The sequence below is a fragment of the Chelonia mydas genome, chromosome 3, assembly GCF_015237465.2.
Source record: "Chelonia mydas isolate rCheMyd1 chromosome 3, rCheMyd1.pri.v2, whole genome shotgun sequence".
Taxonomy (NCBI): Eukaryota; Metazoa; Chordata; order Testudines; family Cheloniidae; genus Chelonia; species Chelonia mydas.
This window is the reverse complement of record NC_057851.1, coordinates 107,564,765-107,577,363: the sequence shown is the minus strand read 5'-3', so window position 1 is coordinate 107,577,363 and position 12,599 is coordinate 107,564,765. Positions and strand designations below refer to the sequence as shown.

Sequence of the window (12,599 nt, the reverse complement as noted above, 5' to 3'; positions counted from 1 at the left end):
CATTGGTTTAGTTAAGATCCTAATTGCTTTTGTTACTTTAACAAAGACTGTGGCTCATGTGGGTGCACAACAGAGTGACCTCCACCATCCCCCGCCCAAAAAAACCCAGCTTTAAAATATTTTTGAATTTTCAGATTGTATGTATTTGACTGGATTTTTATTTGACTGGAATGGAAATATGTGCTCAATCAGCTAGGAAAAAAGGTGTACATAGTTTTGGTCAGTTGTTATTTATTTTGCTTGAAATAGTCGTGTGTGTGTTGTTGTTGTTTCATTTTCTTTGTGTGTGCAAATGGCTAATTTTAAAATATAATACAGTAAAAAATTAGTATGGGGAAATAGTTTTTACTTTGTGTAATGACCCATCCACTCCCAGTCTTTATTCAAGCCTAATTTAATGGTATCCAGTTTGCAAATTAATTCCAATTCTCCAGTATTTTGTTGGAATCTGTTTTTGAAGTTTTTTTGTTGGAGAATTGCGACTTTTAGGTTTGAAATTGACTGACCAGAGAGATTGAAGTGGTCTCCGACTGCTTTTTGAATGTTATAATTCTTGACGTCTGATTTGTGTCCATTTATTCTTTTGAGTAGAGATTGTCCATTTTGGCCAATGTACATGGCAGAGGGGCATTGTTGGCACATATCACATAGATAGATATGCAGGTGAACGAGCCTCTGACAGTGTGGCTGATGTGATTAAGTCCTATGATGGTGTCCCTTGAATAGATATGTGGATAGAGTTGGCAACGGGCTTTGTTGCAAGGATAGGTTACTGGGTTAGCGATTCTGTTGTATGGTGTGTGGTTGCTGGTGAGTATTTGCTTCAGGTTGACCAGCAAACACACAACAAAGTAAAAACTATTTCCCCAGACTAATTTTTTCCCCCTACTGTTACTCACACCTTCTTGTCGACTGTTTGAAATGGGCCATCCTGATTATCACTACAAAAGTTTTTTTTCTCCTGCTGATAATAGCCCACCTTAATTGATTACTCTCGTTACAGTTGGTATGGCAACACCCATTTTTTCATGTTCTCTGTGTATATATATATCTTCCTACTGTGTTTTCCACTGCATGCATCCGACGAAGTGGGTTTTAGCCCACGAAAGCTTATGCCCAAATAAATTTGTCAGTCTCTCAGGTGCCACAAGTACTCCTTGTTTTTTTCCATAGATTTAAATACTTTCTTAAAAACTCCAGTTACCACTTCTTGTGCTGAATGAGAATTGCCACTTACTTTGTTCATATTCATGTGTGATGCTAAGATGTTGTGTGGGTTTTGTTTGTTTGTTTTTTGTTTTTTTTTAACACGATGGATCTCCAAACTGTTCTCAGTTGTTAAAAAAAAAAAAGAAGAAGTGTACGTGTGTTAAATCCATTTTGAAAAAACACCTCAAATAACTCAGCAAAATCAAAATAAAGTTTCACCCACACCATTGGAAGGTACAGCTGCAACAAAGGAATTAAAGCCTGTCAAAGTAGGTTCTGCCAATTTCAAGTTTCTACTCCAAACTGCTAAGGTACTAGTGCTGTTCAAAATGGATAACTTAAACAATGTAAAAATAATAATAATAATTCACTACTACAGAAAGAGTATGTAAAAAATGTATGACAATCACTTTTCCTCAAATTCCCACCTAAGTCTGAGTAAATCCAAAATTTTCAGTTTGAAAGCAAAAAGGGTTAGAAAGTTCTAAGCATATGAAAAGCTCTTTAAATAGAAGCAACATTATCTACACACTATATCTCTACTGTATACACAAACTGCACATATTATTTATTTTTCAGTAGTGCCTAGATAAATATAATTTCCTAACAAGCAATAAAATACTCCAGGTAGCGTTCTTCTAAACAATTACTGCACATCTGGCTAATGATCTAGGATTTCATAACTCTTAATTTGTACAAATATAACAAGAAATATTCATTTTCATCTTGATAGTTTAACAATTTTACCACTACAAAACATATTTTTTTCAAAAAAGCAGAATATTTATCCTGATAATTAAAGATAGTACATTATATTCATATTAAATGCATAAACACACAGATATAACATTTTATATAACTGAAAGTAGTCACTTACCATCCAGTAAAGTTTCACCACATATTTTCCATAGCTATTATACAGTGGCATGTGTCCCTTAATAGCTTTGCATAAGGCATATATATGCTCCCATGGCTTCCAAGAGAATAGAGGTGTTTCATTGGTGTTGGTTTTACCCTCATTAGTTAAAACATTCACATTATATATCCTCCAGACTGCACAAATTTCACTTATTATCCATCTCATCAGCTGAAATCACAGAAATTTTTTTTTTAAATAAAAGTTTTCAGTTTTTCACATTGCACATTTTAGGAAAAAAAAATCAAATGAAGTTAAATTATATTAGTCAGAAAATGCAAAACAATTCCAAATGCTAACTGGAAAGCAAATCTCACAGAAGAGTGCATTAAAATTAATTTATTGCAAGTTTGCTTTTATCAGCACAAATATTCCTTAGAAGTCATCCGTAATATGTGACATTTAGCTATATGTGGATATCTACAAAGCTTTATGAAAATGGGAACTGCTAATAGACATTGTATTAATTAATGCATGCCATCAACAGCACATCTCATGCCACAATAGTGTTGTTTCATGAATGGTATGGGTGGGAGACCTGCCAAGTGAAGCTGGCAAGGTCTAATGATACGAGTGCAAACAAGAAACTACTCTTACTTTGTACATATGATGTCTAAGCCCTGGTCTACACTAGAGGAGGGGATCGATCTGAGTTATGCAACTTCAGCTACGTCCATAACATAGCTGAAGTCGACGTACTTAGATCAACTTACCGTGGTGTCTTCACCGCGGTGAGTCGACTGCTGCCACTCCCCCGTCGACTCCACCTGCGCCTCTCACGGCGCTGGAGTACAGGAGTCGATGGGAGAGCGCTCAGGGGTCGATCGCTGCCCGCCGATCCAGCGGGAAGCGTAAACGTACCCTAAGAGGATGCATTAATTATAATGCAGTCACATTTTTTACATTTAGTATTTGCTGCATTTTTTATTTTTTAAAGAAAAGAATATTTCTATAATCAAACATTCTACCAAGAAATAGAATACACTCTTCACTAACCAACCATGATTAACCAAACACATGAGAGCTACAAGAACTGGCACTAATCACAGGAGAAGTGGCCTGAGAACTTTTCGGAAATCTGGATGCTGACTGATTGATGAGCAGATAATGGATTATACAGTGCACTAATGATCAAAAATATACACTTGACCTTTAGTGGTAAGGAAGTTTTTCCTTATTATGCAAGACATATGTCTATTTTTATGTGTTTTAAGGTTAACTGGTTAAGTGACTTGGGAAGCTAAACCCTCTTTTTAATTTATTTTACTCAAATACACTATATAAGCAGCTCAACAGGAATATCCATATATTAAAGTTGGCTCTTTTATAAGATAGTTTCCTTGCCCTAAAGAGATGTTGATCAATGTGCAGAGTAATAAATGAAATATGTAATATTTAAATTATTTACTATGTACACATTTCCATTTGTATTAATATTTCAATCCTTAACCAATTTAAAGTTAGTAGCTTTTGTTTTGGGGTTCCCACTTCCCAATTAGAGAGAGGCTCAACCAAAATCCCATGGTCCAGTTCCAGATTCAACTTCACAGCTCAAGCATCATCTTATAACAATCAAGCACCCTAACTCTGAAAAAGTTAATATTTAGATCCAAATTTCAAAGCTGGAGGTTCAGGAGTGTTTGGATCTGAGGCTACAGTTCAAACCCATCTCTACTCAAAATCCAAAATTCGTACCTGTTCTCTAAAAATAAAAATATAACACTATCATCCCTTTATAAAAGGAGAGATTATTGTTTGGCAGTTTTCCCTGCTGATTCACTTCTGTGTTCTTTTTAAGGAAGTGAGGCATCCCAGATAATATATGGTAATAACTGTTTGCTAGGATCTGAAACCATTTCACCCCATATACTTATTTCAAACTGTGCTTCAAAAACAGGCCTTGATATAAGAGCCATTAAGCCATAGAGCTTCTTCTATATTTGAAGCCTCGGTATTTGTATTTTGCCCTGTTTTACCACAGAAAAAATGAAAGACGTAATTTATTTGAAATCATACATTTTAAGAGATTCATTCCCATTCTCCTCCACTTCCCACACAACGTTAACTATAAGATATGAAAAATTATATTGGTTCCTGTAATGGATATTGTTTATACTTATATTATAATGTAAAAAAAATTAACTAATTTTAAAACATCTTCTAAATATTTTCCAAAATAATCATGTTGCTATACTCTGCTCTTTAAAGAACATGTCCTTTCCTTACATTTACAGTCTGACACACAGACTTGGTAGGCTCATACTAACCAGTACCTAAATGCATTCCTACACTTGGCCTCTTTTCTATATAGTGAATATTGTAAACTAAAATGATAAAAGGTTTTTCAGAACTTTTAGATTCCATACTTCTTTTGTGGGGGTGAATTTACCCTAAAGTTAAGGATCTTTACTTCCTTTTGTAAATAATAGTTTCCTTTTAGCATTAATATACATTAATTTTCCATGCAAGTATTAAAAAAACTTATTCATAACCTGCACTGTTACTTTAAAAAGCCCATTTCGGTTGGTCAGCCTTTCACTTCTCTGTATTTATTTGTTCAGTTTCTAAGAATGGTAATCCTTCATTATTAAACCTGTTTGATCCTGATATGAGACTGTCTGTCATTTCCCCCCACCTCCCACCCCACTGACAGGATTTACTATACTTAACTTCTCCTGTTGATGGTCTATTTACACCACTAATGTTGAGGGATCAGTCCTTAACATGACATGAGCTATCACATTTACTACATACCTCACTACCAAGTAAGTGTTCATTTGCTGAAAAAAGGTCAAACCAGTTTTCATTTTTCACCACTACAGGAACCTGAAAGAGAAGAGGTTTTAATTGAAAGCCTGTAGCTATATTAACTGAAGAGAATAAAGATCCACGAAAAATATATGAGCATAATATTGTACAAATGCTAGAAATGCCAGTCATCAGCTAAAAGGCTGCCAGACTTGCAAATTCCCTGACTGCTTCAATATTTCTTAATAGAAAAAAAATATCTTCAAAACACAGAAGGTGTTGAAAATTTAAATTAATCATTGTTAAGTTGTATTGGGAACTTAGTTAACAAGTGATAATTAGCAAAAGTTTTCTGTGTCTCAATGGACAAACATTAACAATAACAGATTTGCTCCTTTCACTGCACAACATTCAAATACAACTTTAAGGACAACCGAAAATGAAATTTAGGGGCTCAGTTTAGGGCTTAGTGGTTTTTAGTTCTTTTATGACAGACAAAATAACAAGTGGAAATGGCTGTCTGTGAAAGAAATACAGTAGAATATAATACACTACAGATGCTGAAAAATAGAACGGAAATGCGCTCACAGACCTGCAAGGAGAAGACTGTTTAGACCATACCTGGCTCTAGCAAGTCTCTCACTTTTATGATTATCAGAGTCACTCAAGATATTTTATTAAAAAGACGGTACAACATAGTTATTTTTCACTCAACATACTAAAAGGCATTTTGAATCATTTGGCTCTAAGGTATGTTGTTGTTTTGTAATTTTGTTTTCAAAAACAAATCTTCAGGACCACTCCTGTTTCCAATAAAGTCACTGTGAATTTTGCCACAGTATTCAAAGGGAATGTGTGTGTATAAATGTAACACAATAGTTTACAAAGATACAGACATCTGGGCCTGAGTCACCGTTAAAGTAAATACATGCTGATGATCTGCTTAACAAACAGACTGTCATTTTGATCTCTATTCATTTTATAATTTATCCATTGTCAAAATATCCTCTCAGAGCAATATGATTTACAAATGATTACACTTATTGTTTTCTGAAACAAGACTAAGATCCACAAGATGACTCAATATCTAATTGACTTGAGATACTGGTGGTATCCCTCTAAACTTAACAACATTGCAATTAATGAAAAATACCAGTTTTGTACAGCATCTGTTCAGTATATGGTGAATGCTGTTTTAATGACAATTTGTCTAGAACCAATGTCTCCTCTGAGAAAATATATGGAAAAATGGTTTGCTTTCTTGTAGTTTATTGTGTTTTTACATCATCAAGCTGATTACTAGTAATCACTTGATGAAATGAGATTTTATTAGATGCTTTACTATATGTCTTCAAAAAATTTACCGCAGCGTATAGCAAGTGACAAGAGATTTGTGTTAATGTCATTGTTGCAATACGAAGAACATTTTTCTATAGTGAAAGATTAATGGATAGTTCTAAAATAGACAAACAACATTTGTTCCTTCCCATCTGAGGCCTCGCTCTTCACTTTCTATCAGCTATGCAAATATTTTAAAGTTTCCTAAGAATGAGTTAAACAGTGGGTAGCATGTTCCTTACTACTTCTATCCCACAGAGTTCTCAAGAATCATTTGAAGAAACACATTCTATTTCAGCAGCTGTTTCATCTCCACTTACTGCCAACTTAAAACTTCACACTGTATCATAAGGCACAACTGCATTTTTTTCAAAGGGTGTCTCTTCACTAATGTGCTTTCTCCAAACAGTGTGTGTGTCAGATTACGTCAACAAGAGTTCAAGCCAAACATAACTATATTTTTAAAAAATAATCAGTAACTCAATTCTGACCTCAATCTTTAATGCTCCAATGAGAAACATATGCAATCTAGGCTAAAAATGACCTGATAAATGACCAAGTGGGTATTCACCCACGGAAGCTTATGCTCCAAAAGGTCCGATATGAATGTAGACTTCACCAGGACACTAACAGGGAAGCTAGTAAAAGAAAAAGAAAAAGAAAAGAAAGAGCTATTGCCCGTGCTTACAACCAGAATGTTTGTTTGTTTATTTTAAGGCAATCTGGCAATAACAGATAGAAGGACTGCAGCGGAAGTCTTTGGAAACAAACAAAAACCATTTTTATTTCTGCTCAGTTGCTTGAATCTTTTCTTACTACTTTACATATACTTGTTCACCATATCCTTTTCTGTTCCTGCCACATTTAACACTAACTACATCATTTTAACTGTTTTTCATCACTTGGTGTTTATGATCATTTTATTAATATCTACAGCATTTATAATAATTTTAGCAATTTGGCACTAAATTAAGGAGATTAAAACCAAAACAAGAAGAGTTGATGAAATACTAAACAAATTAAATGTAGTTGAAGGATTTTATATACATATAGCTTTATCTGTTTCTGGATGCCATATCCTTTGCCCCAGTCCTTTAGCGACCACAACTCACTTTATGTATTTTGGCAGCATTTATCATGCAATCTTTTGCTCTTGTGAATTTCCACCCCCACCCTCCCATTAAAAATTTAAACTTGAAACACACTTGCTGCATATTTAATAAAAAATGAAACTGACAAACTGACACAAGTAAAACTGACAAGACTGAAAAGCTAGAGAGGCAGGCAAAGTGCTTTAAGAACCTTCAGATTTCAAATGGAATAAAAAGGGAAGAGGATAGTTTTAAATTTAAACAGCAGCAAAAGATTTTCAGAGTTGAAGAGCACTTCATCTGTGACATGGCAAGCAGATTATTCATTTCTTGTTTTGGTTTCTATTTAAAAGCAGCTGAAAATTAAATAAAGGAGTTGTGCAGAAATAAAAAACATTACTGGATATTAGCCAAATACTGTCAAAGATACAGACATGTTATGTAGGCAGTTCAAAGAAGTGGGATGTCTGAAGTGGGAGACCAAGGATGATAATATATCATGGGTATATTCGTAATCTTCAGATCTGCATGGCAGATTTCTACTTCAATGTTCTGCTCAAGTAAAACCACAGTCTGAACAGCACATGTGGGAGAATCAGGATCAGCCTTCTGGCCCCACTGATACTTTCCCAAAACCTTTTCGCATTCTTAAAAGGGAGAAAACAATACAGGGACTGTGGTCTCTGCAGAGAATCAAGAAGGCATATCTCCCTGCAAGTTTAACGTATGGAGACCTGTAGGAAAAAAATTAGAGTTTTGTGAAGTTACAAGAGCAGGCAAGTAGTTCTATTTATGCAGTTAACCCCTTCTGCTCACTGGTGACACAGCTGGACAGCACCTGAAACAGGGAGGTTCTTCTCTTCATGACTTTGCCCCGTGCACCAGTTGTCCTGAGACAACTCTTTGTCCTGAGAATTTGCAAGACTGACAGACTGCATTTTTTCCTCAAATGTAACTTTCCATTTTTTTATGATCACATGGGTGCAATGCTCTGACGTGGGTTTCCTAAAACTTGCTAAATGAAAAGAAACCACTGTGCTGTTGTCTGGTAGCATGTGAACATTAGTACCCTGGTGGGAACATGCAATACAGGAAGTCATGGAATACAGAATTCCAGAAGACTGGAAAAGGGAAAATACAGTGTCAATCTATAAAAAGGGAAGTAAGGACAACCCAGAGAATTACAGACCAGTCAGCTTAACTTCTATACCCAGAAAGATAATGGAGCAAATAATTAAGCAATCAATTTGCAAACATCTACAAGATAATAAGGTGATAAGTAACAGTCAGCATGGATTTGTCAAGAACAAATCGTGTCAAACCAACCAGATACCCTTTCAAAGAAAGAGTAACAAGCCTTGTGGATGTGGGGAAACGGTAGACGTGGTATATCTTGACTTCAGTAAAGCTTTTGATACAGTCTTGCATGACCTTCTGATACACAAACTAGGGAAATATCTAGATGGAGTTACTATAAGGTGGGTGCATAACCGGTGGAAAACCATTCCCAACAGTAGTTATCAGTGCTTCACAGTGGGGTACCGCAAAAATCAGTTCTGGGTCTAGTTCTGTTCAATATCTTCAGCAGTGATTTAGATAATAACAAAGAGAGTACACTTATAAAGTTTTCAGATCTTATCAAGCTGGGAGGGGTTGCAAGTGCTTTGAAGGATAGGATTAAAATTCCAAATGATCTGGACAAACTGGAGAAATGGTCTGAAGTAAATAGGATGAAATTCAATAAGGACAAATGTGAAGTACTCCATTTAGGAAGGAACAATCAGCTGCACACATACAAAATGGGAAATGACTGCCTAGGAAGGAGGACTGTGGAAAGGGATCTGGGGGTTATAGTGGACCACAAGCTAAATATGAGTGTAATGCTGTCGCAAAAAAAGTGAACATCATTCTGGGATGTATTAGTAGGAGTGTTGTAAGCAAAACACAAAAGTAATTCTTCCACTCTACTGATTAGGCCTCAACTGGAGTATCAGAGTCCAGTTCTGGGCACCACATTTCAGGAAAGATGTGGACAAATTGGAGAAAATCCAGAGAAGAGCAACAAAAATTATTAAAGGTCTAGAAAACATGACCTATGAGGGAAGATTGAAAAAATTGGGTTTGTTTAGTCTGGAGAAGAGAAGACTGGGGGGAGGAGGGACACATGATAACCGTTTTCAAGTACATAAAAGATTGTTACAAGGAGGAGGAAGAAGAATTGTTATTCTTAGCCTCTGAGGATAGGACAGGAAGCAATGGGCTTAAATTGCAGCAAGGGAGGTTAGGTTGGACATTAGCAAAAACTTCCTAATGGTCAAGGTGGTTAAGCAAGAACTGGAATAAGTTGCCTAGGGAGGTTGTGGAATCTCCATCACTAGAGACTTTTAAGAGCAGGTTAGACAAACTCCTGTCAATGGTCTAGATAATACTTAGTCCTGCCATGAGTGCAGGGGATTGGACTAGATGACCTCTCAAGGTCCCTTCCAGTCCTCTGATTAAGTTCTAACATGTTTCATCCGTCTCATAAGCCATTCTCTGTTTATTGTCTGGTGGAGGCACCTCATGCTGACTTTGAGGTACCTGTCTCCAGAATGTCTGCAGCTGACAAGTCTAGAAAAGAGTGCATTTGCAGAGGGAGGCTTGCAGTTCCTTCATTGTAAATTTCTTGTTTTATTTAATTGAGGAAAGGTAACATATGTCTCTTCTAGGTTAGTAGTTGTCTCTTCCCTTGCAGGGATGTGCCAAGCATTTGCAATCCATTACCCTAGTTGTGGGAAGTTTGAATTCTACCACTCTGCTGTTATAACAATTGTGGCTGCTACTAACACTGCAGTTATCAATTAAATTTCAGTTTAGTTTTCTCATGAGAACAAGCAATGCATATAAAAAGACAATACAATTGGTTTCATTGGGGCAACTCAGGGAGAAAGGTGGAAGAATATGACCCATACTTTTTTTGAGATGTTGTTGAGAATAAGTAGCATACACAAACTTTTGGAGTTTTTGCCATATGAAATGCATATGAAATGCGTTTGTCAGAAAAATAGGAAATCAATTTTTAACCTAAAGTCTACATCACTATAAGATCTTGTAACTACTCTTTTGTACAGTTAAAATACATGCTTCTTACCTTATTAGTTAAAAATTCATGTGGACGTTTCCAGGAATTCACTTTTAAGGAAGGTGGCAATTCAATCTTCCCTTCAGGGTCCTCAAAGACATGCTACATAAAATATACATGTACAAAAATTTAAGTTTGTATTTACTATACCACTGGATCATCAAGATTTAAAATACTTCATTGTTCATGATTAAGGCTAAGATGCTGTCATGCATATTTTTAGTAAAAGTCGCCAGTGACCTGTCCGTAATAAAGAAAAATTCACAAAAGCCCATAAACTATCTGTGACTTTTACTAAAAATATGTATGACAAAATGGTGAGCTGCAGGCTCACCACATCACCTAGGGGAGCATGGCTTGGAGGTGCAGGGTCCCCCCACTGCTGGCGGCTCCAAGCCCTGGGGCACCCATGGCCGCTCTGAGCTCCAGCTGGGGTACCCTGGCCACCCATGGCAGATCTGTGCTCCGGGGCGCCCACAGTGGCTGGGGCTTCCCAGGAGCCCTGCTGCCCGCAGTGCTTGGGAGTTTGGGGTCTCTCCGCCACCTCGGAGCTCCAGGTACCCCTGTTTCCTCCCCGGCTGGGAGCTGCCTGCAGGGCACCTCTGCCTCCCTCTACGACTGGGAGCTCGGGCCCGCACAGTTCCCAGCTGCCAGGGGACACAGGTAGTGGGGGCTCAAGTCACAGAGGTCTCTGGAAGTCACAGTTTCCGTGATTTCCATGTCCTCCCTGACAAAATCGTAGCCCTATTCATAATTATTCACTGGGAAGAAAAATCACACATTATGGCACAGTGAAAAGATGGTTACTTACCAATAAGTAGAGTTCTCAGAATATACTGCATCTGCAAAATCCATAGTCAAGCACATTAGGTGCTTGATGTAACTAGGAGAAGGATACTCAACCTGTGTTGTTTTTACTGCCAGAGTAAAATGTGAACAGGTCTCCCATTTCTTTCTGGAGCCTAAGACTTTCGGGTCTTCTATCACCTCCCATTCAAGCCAATTATTTGGATTCCCTATTCTTTTCAATCTTCCGGGAAGGCTGTCTGAAGGACTCTTTTTGGGCTACTTATACTGGGAGTAAAGACCAGACAGTCTGAGATACCTCAGAGAGCACCATTCTCTCAGTAATTTTTAAACACTTAAAATGCTGATTCAAAAAGAACATTTTCATCTTACAACACTCTCATTGCTCTTAAAACTAATTGAGTGAACCTACGCTAATATAAAACTATTTTAATAACACTAAACCCAAAGTTTTCTACCTGGGAAGCCTAAAGTTAGACACCTAAATCCATATTTAGACTGGAAATTAAACTTGGGACTGTGCATCTACAACTCTCACTGCAGTCAATCCGAGCTATGAGCGCTCAGCATCTGGACATCAGGCCGCTAAATCAGGTATCTGGATACAGATGTAGGGGCTGACAGTTAAGCCACTGAAGTTTAAAACTTTGGCCATCTAATGAACAAGTACCATCTAAGAATAAACTAACCCAGGTTACAGGAAGTTTGGATAAATTCATTGTGCAGTTGAGGGTGTGGAAAAGATTCTGAGACTGCTCACACTGGTGAAAAGAGAGGTACTGATGATAGATATTTGTATCCATGTACCTGTCGCTGGAATGTTACATCAGTGGGTAGATGTACAGGTTGTGATACTATTGTCACCAATGTTACACAAATGTGATAAATCTTTTAAAAAGTATGCCTTGTAAAGTATCATTAGAAAAATTATAATCTGCTAAGTATTATTATCCTGTTGAAATGTGTGCATTACCATTGTGTGTGAAGTTATAAAATGTTACTGTATACTTGTTACTAAACATGTTGTGTTCCCGGGTAACACCCACAAGACAGACTTACATCAAGACTCGCCAGCCATGTGTTGATGGGCCATTAAGGAGAATCAACTATTCTAGTCAGCCCCTCCTTAGGATGCCTCAGAGAGCATATGGACAATGGAGGCCCAGTGACTCAGCAGGGCACGTAGAACATGTGATCATGTTCAAACAAACTCCCTGTTTGAGCCAGTATTTTTCCATTCACATGGACTGGGACTATAAACTGGAGATTGTGACATCACCTTCTTGCCTCATTCCTGTTCCACATCTCTGGACTGTGATTTCTAACAAAAAGGACCAGAGCTTTGAACAATGGACTGAGACTCCAATCT

General features: G+C 37.1%; 1 protein-coding gene across 1 annotated transcript in view; it reads right to left on the bottom strand.

Moving 5' to 3' along the window:
- The window catches only part of ADGB (androglobin), a 231,390-nt gene that overhangs the window by 183,704 nt on the left and 35,087 nt on the right, over positions 1 to 12,599 (bottom strand). Inside the window, exons 3-5 of the mRNA XM_043543090.1 lie at positions 10,433 to 10,525; positions 4,880 to 4,951; positions 2,087 to 2,296 (exon numbers count right to left, since the gene is read on the bottom strand). Of these exons, the coding sequence (XP_043399025.1) occupies positions 2,087 to 2,296; positions 4,880 to 4,951; positions 10,433 to 10,525 (375 nt within the window). The remainder of the gene's footprint in view (positions 1 to 2,086; positions 2,297 to 4,879; positions 4,952 to 10,432; positions 10,526 to 12,599) is intronic.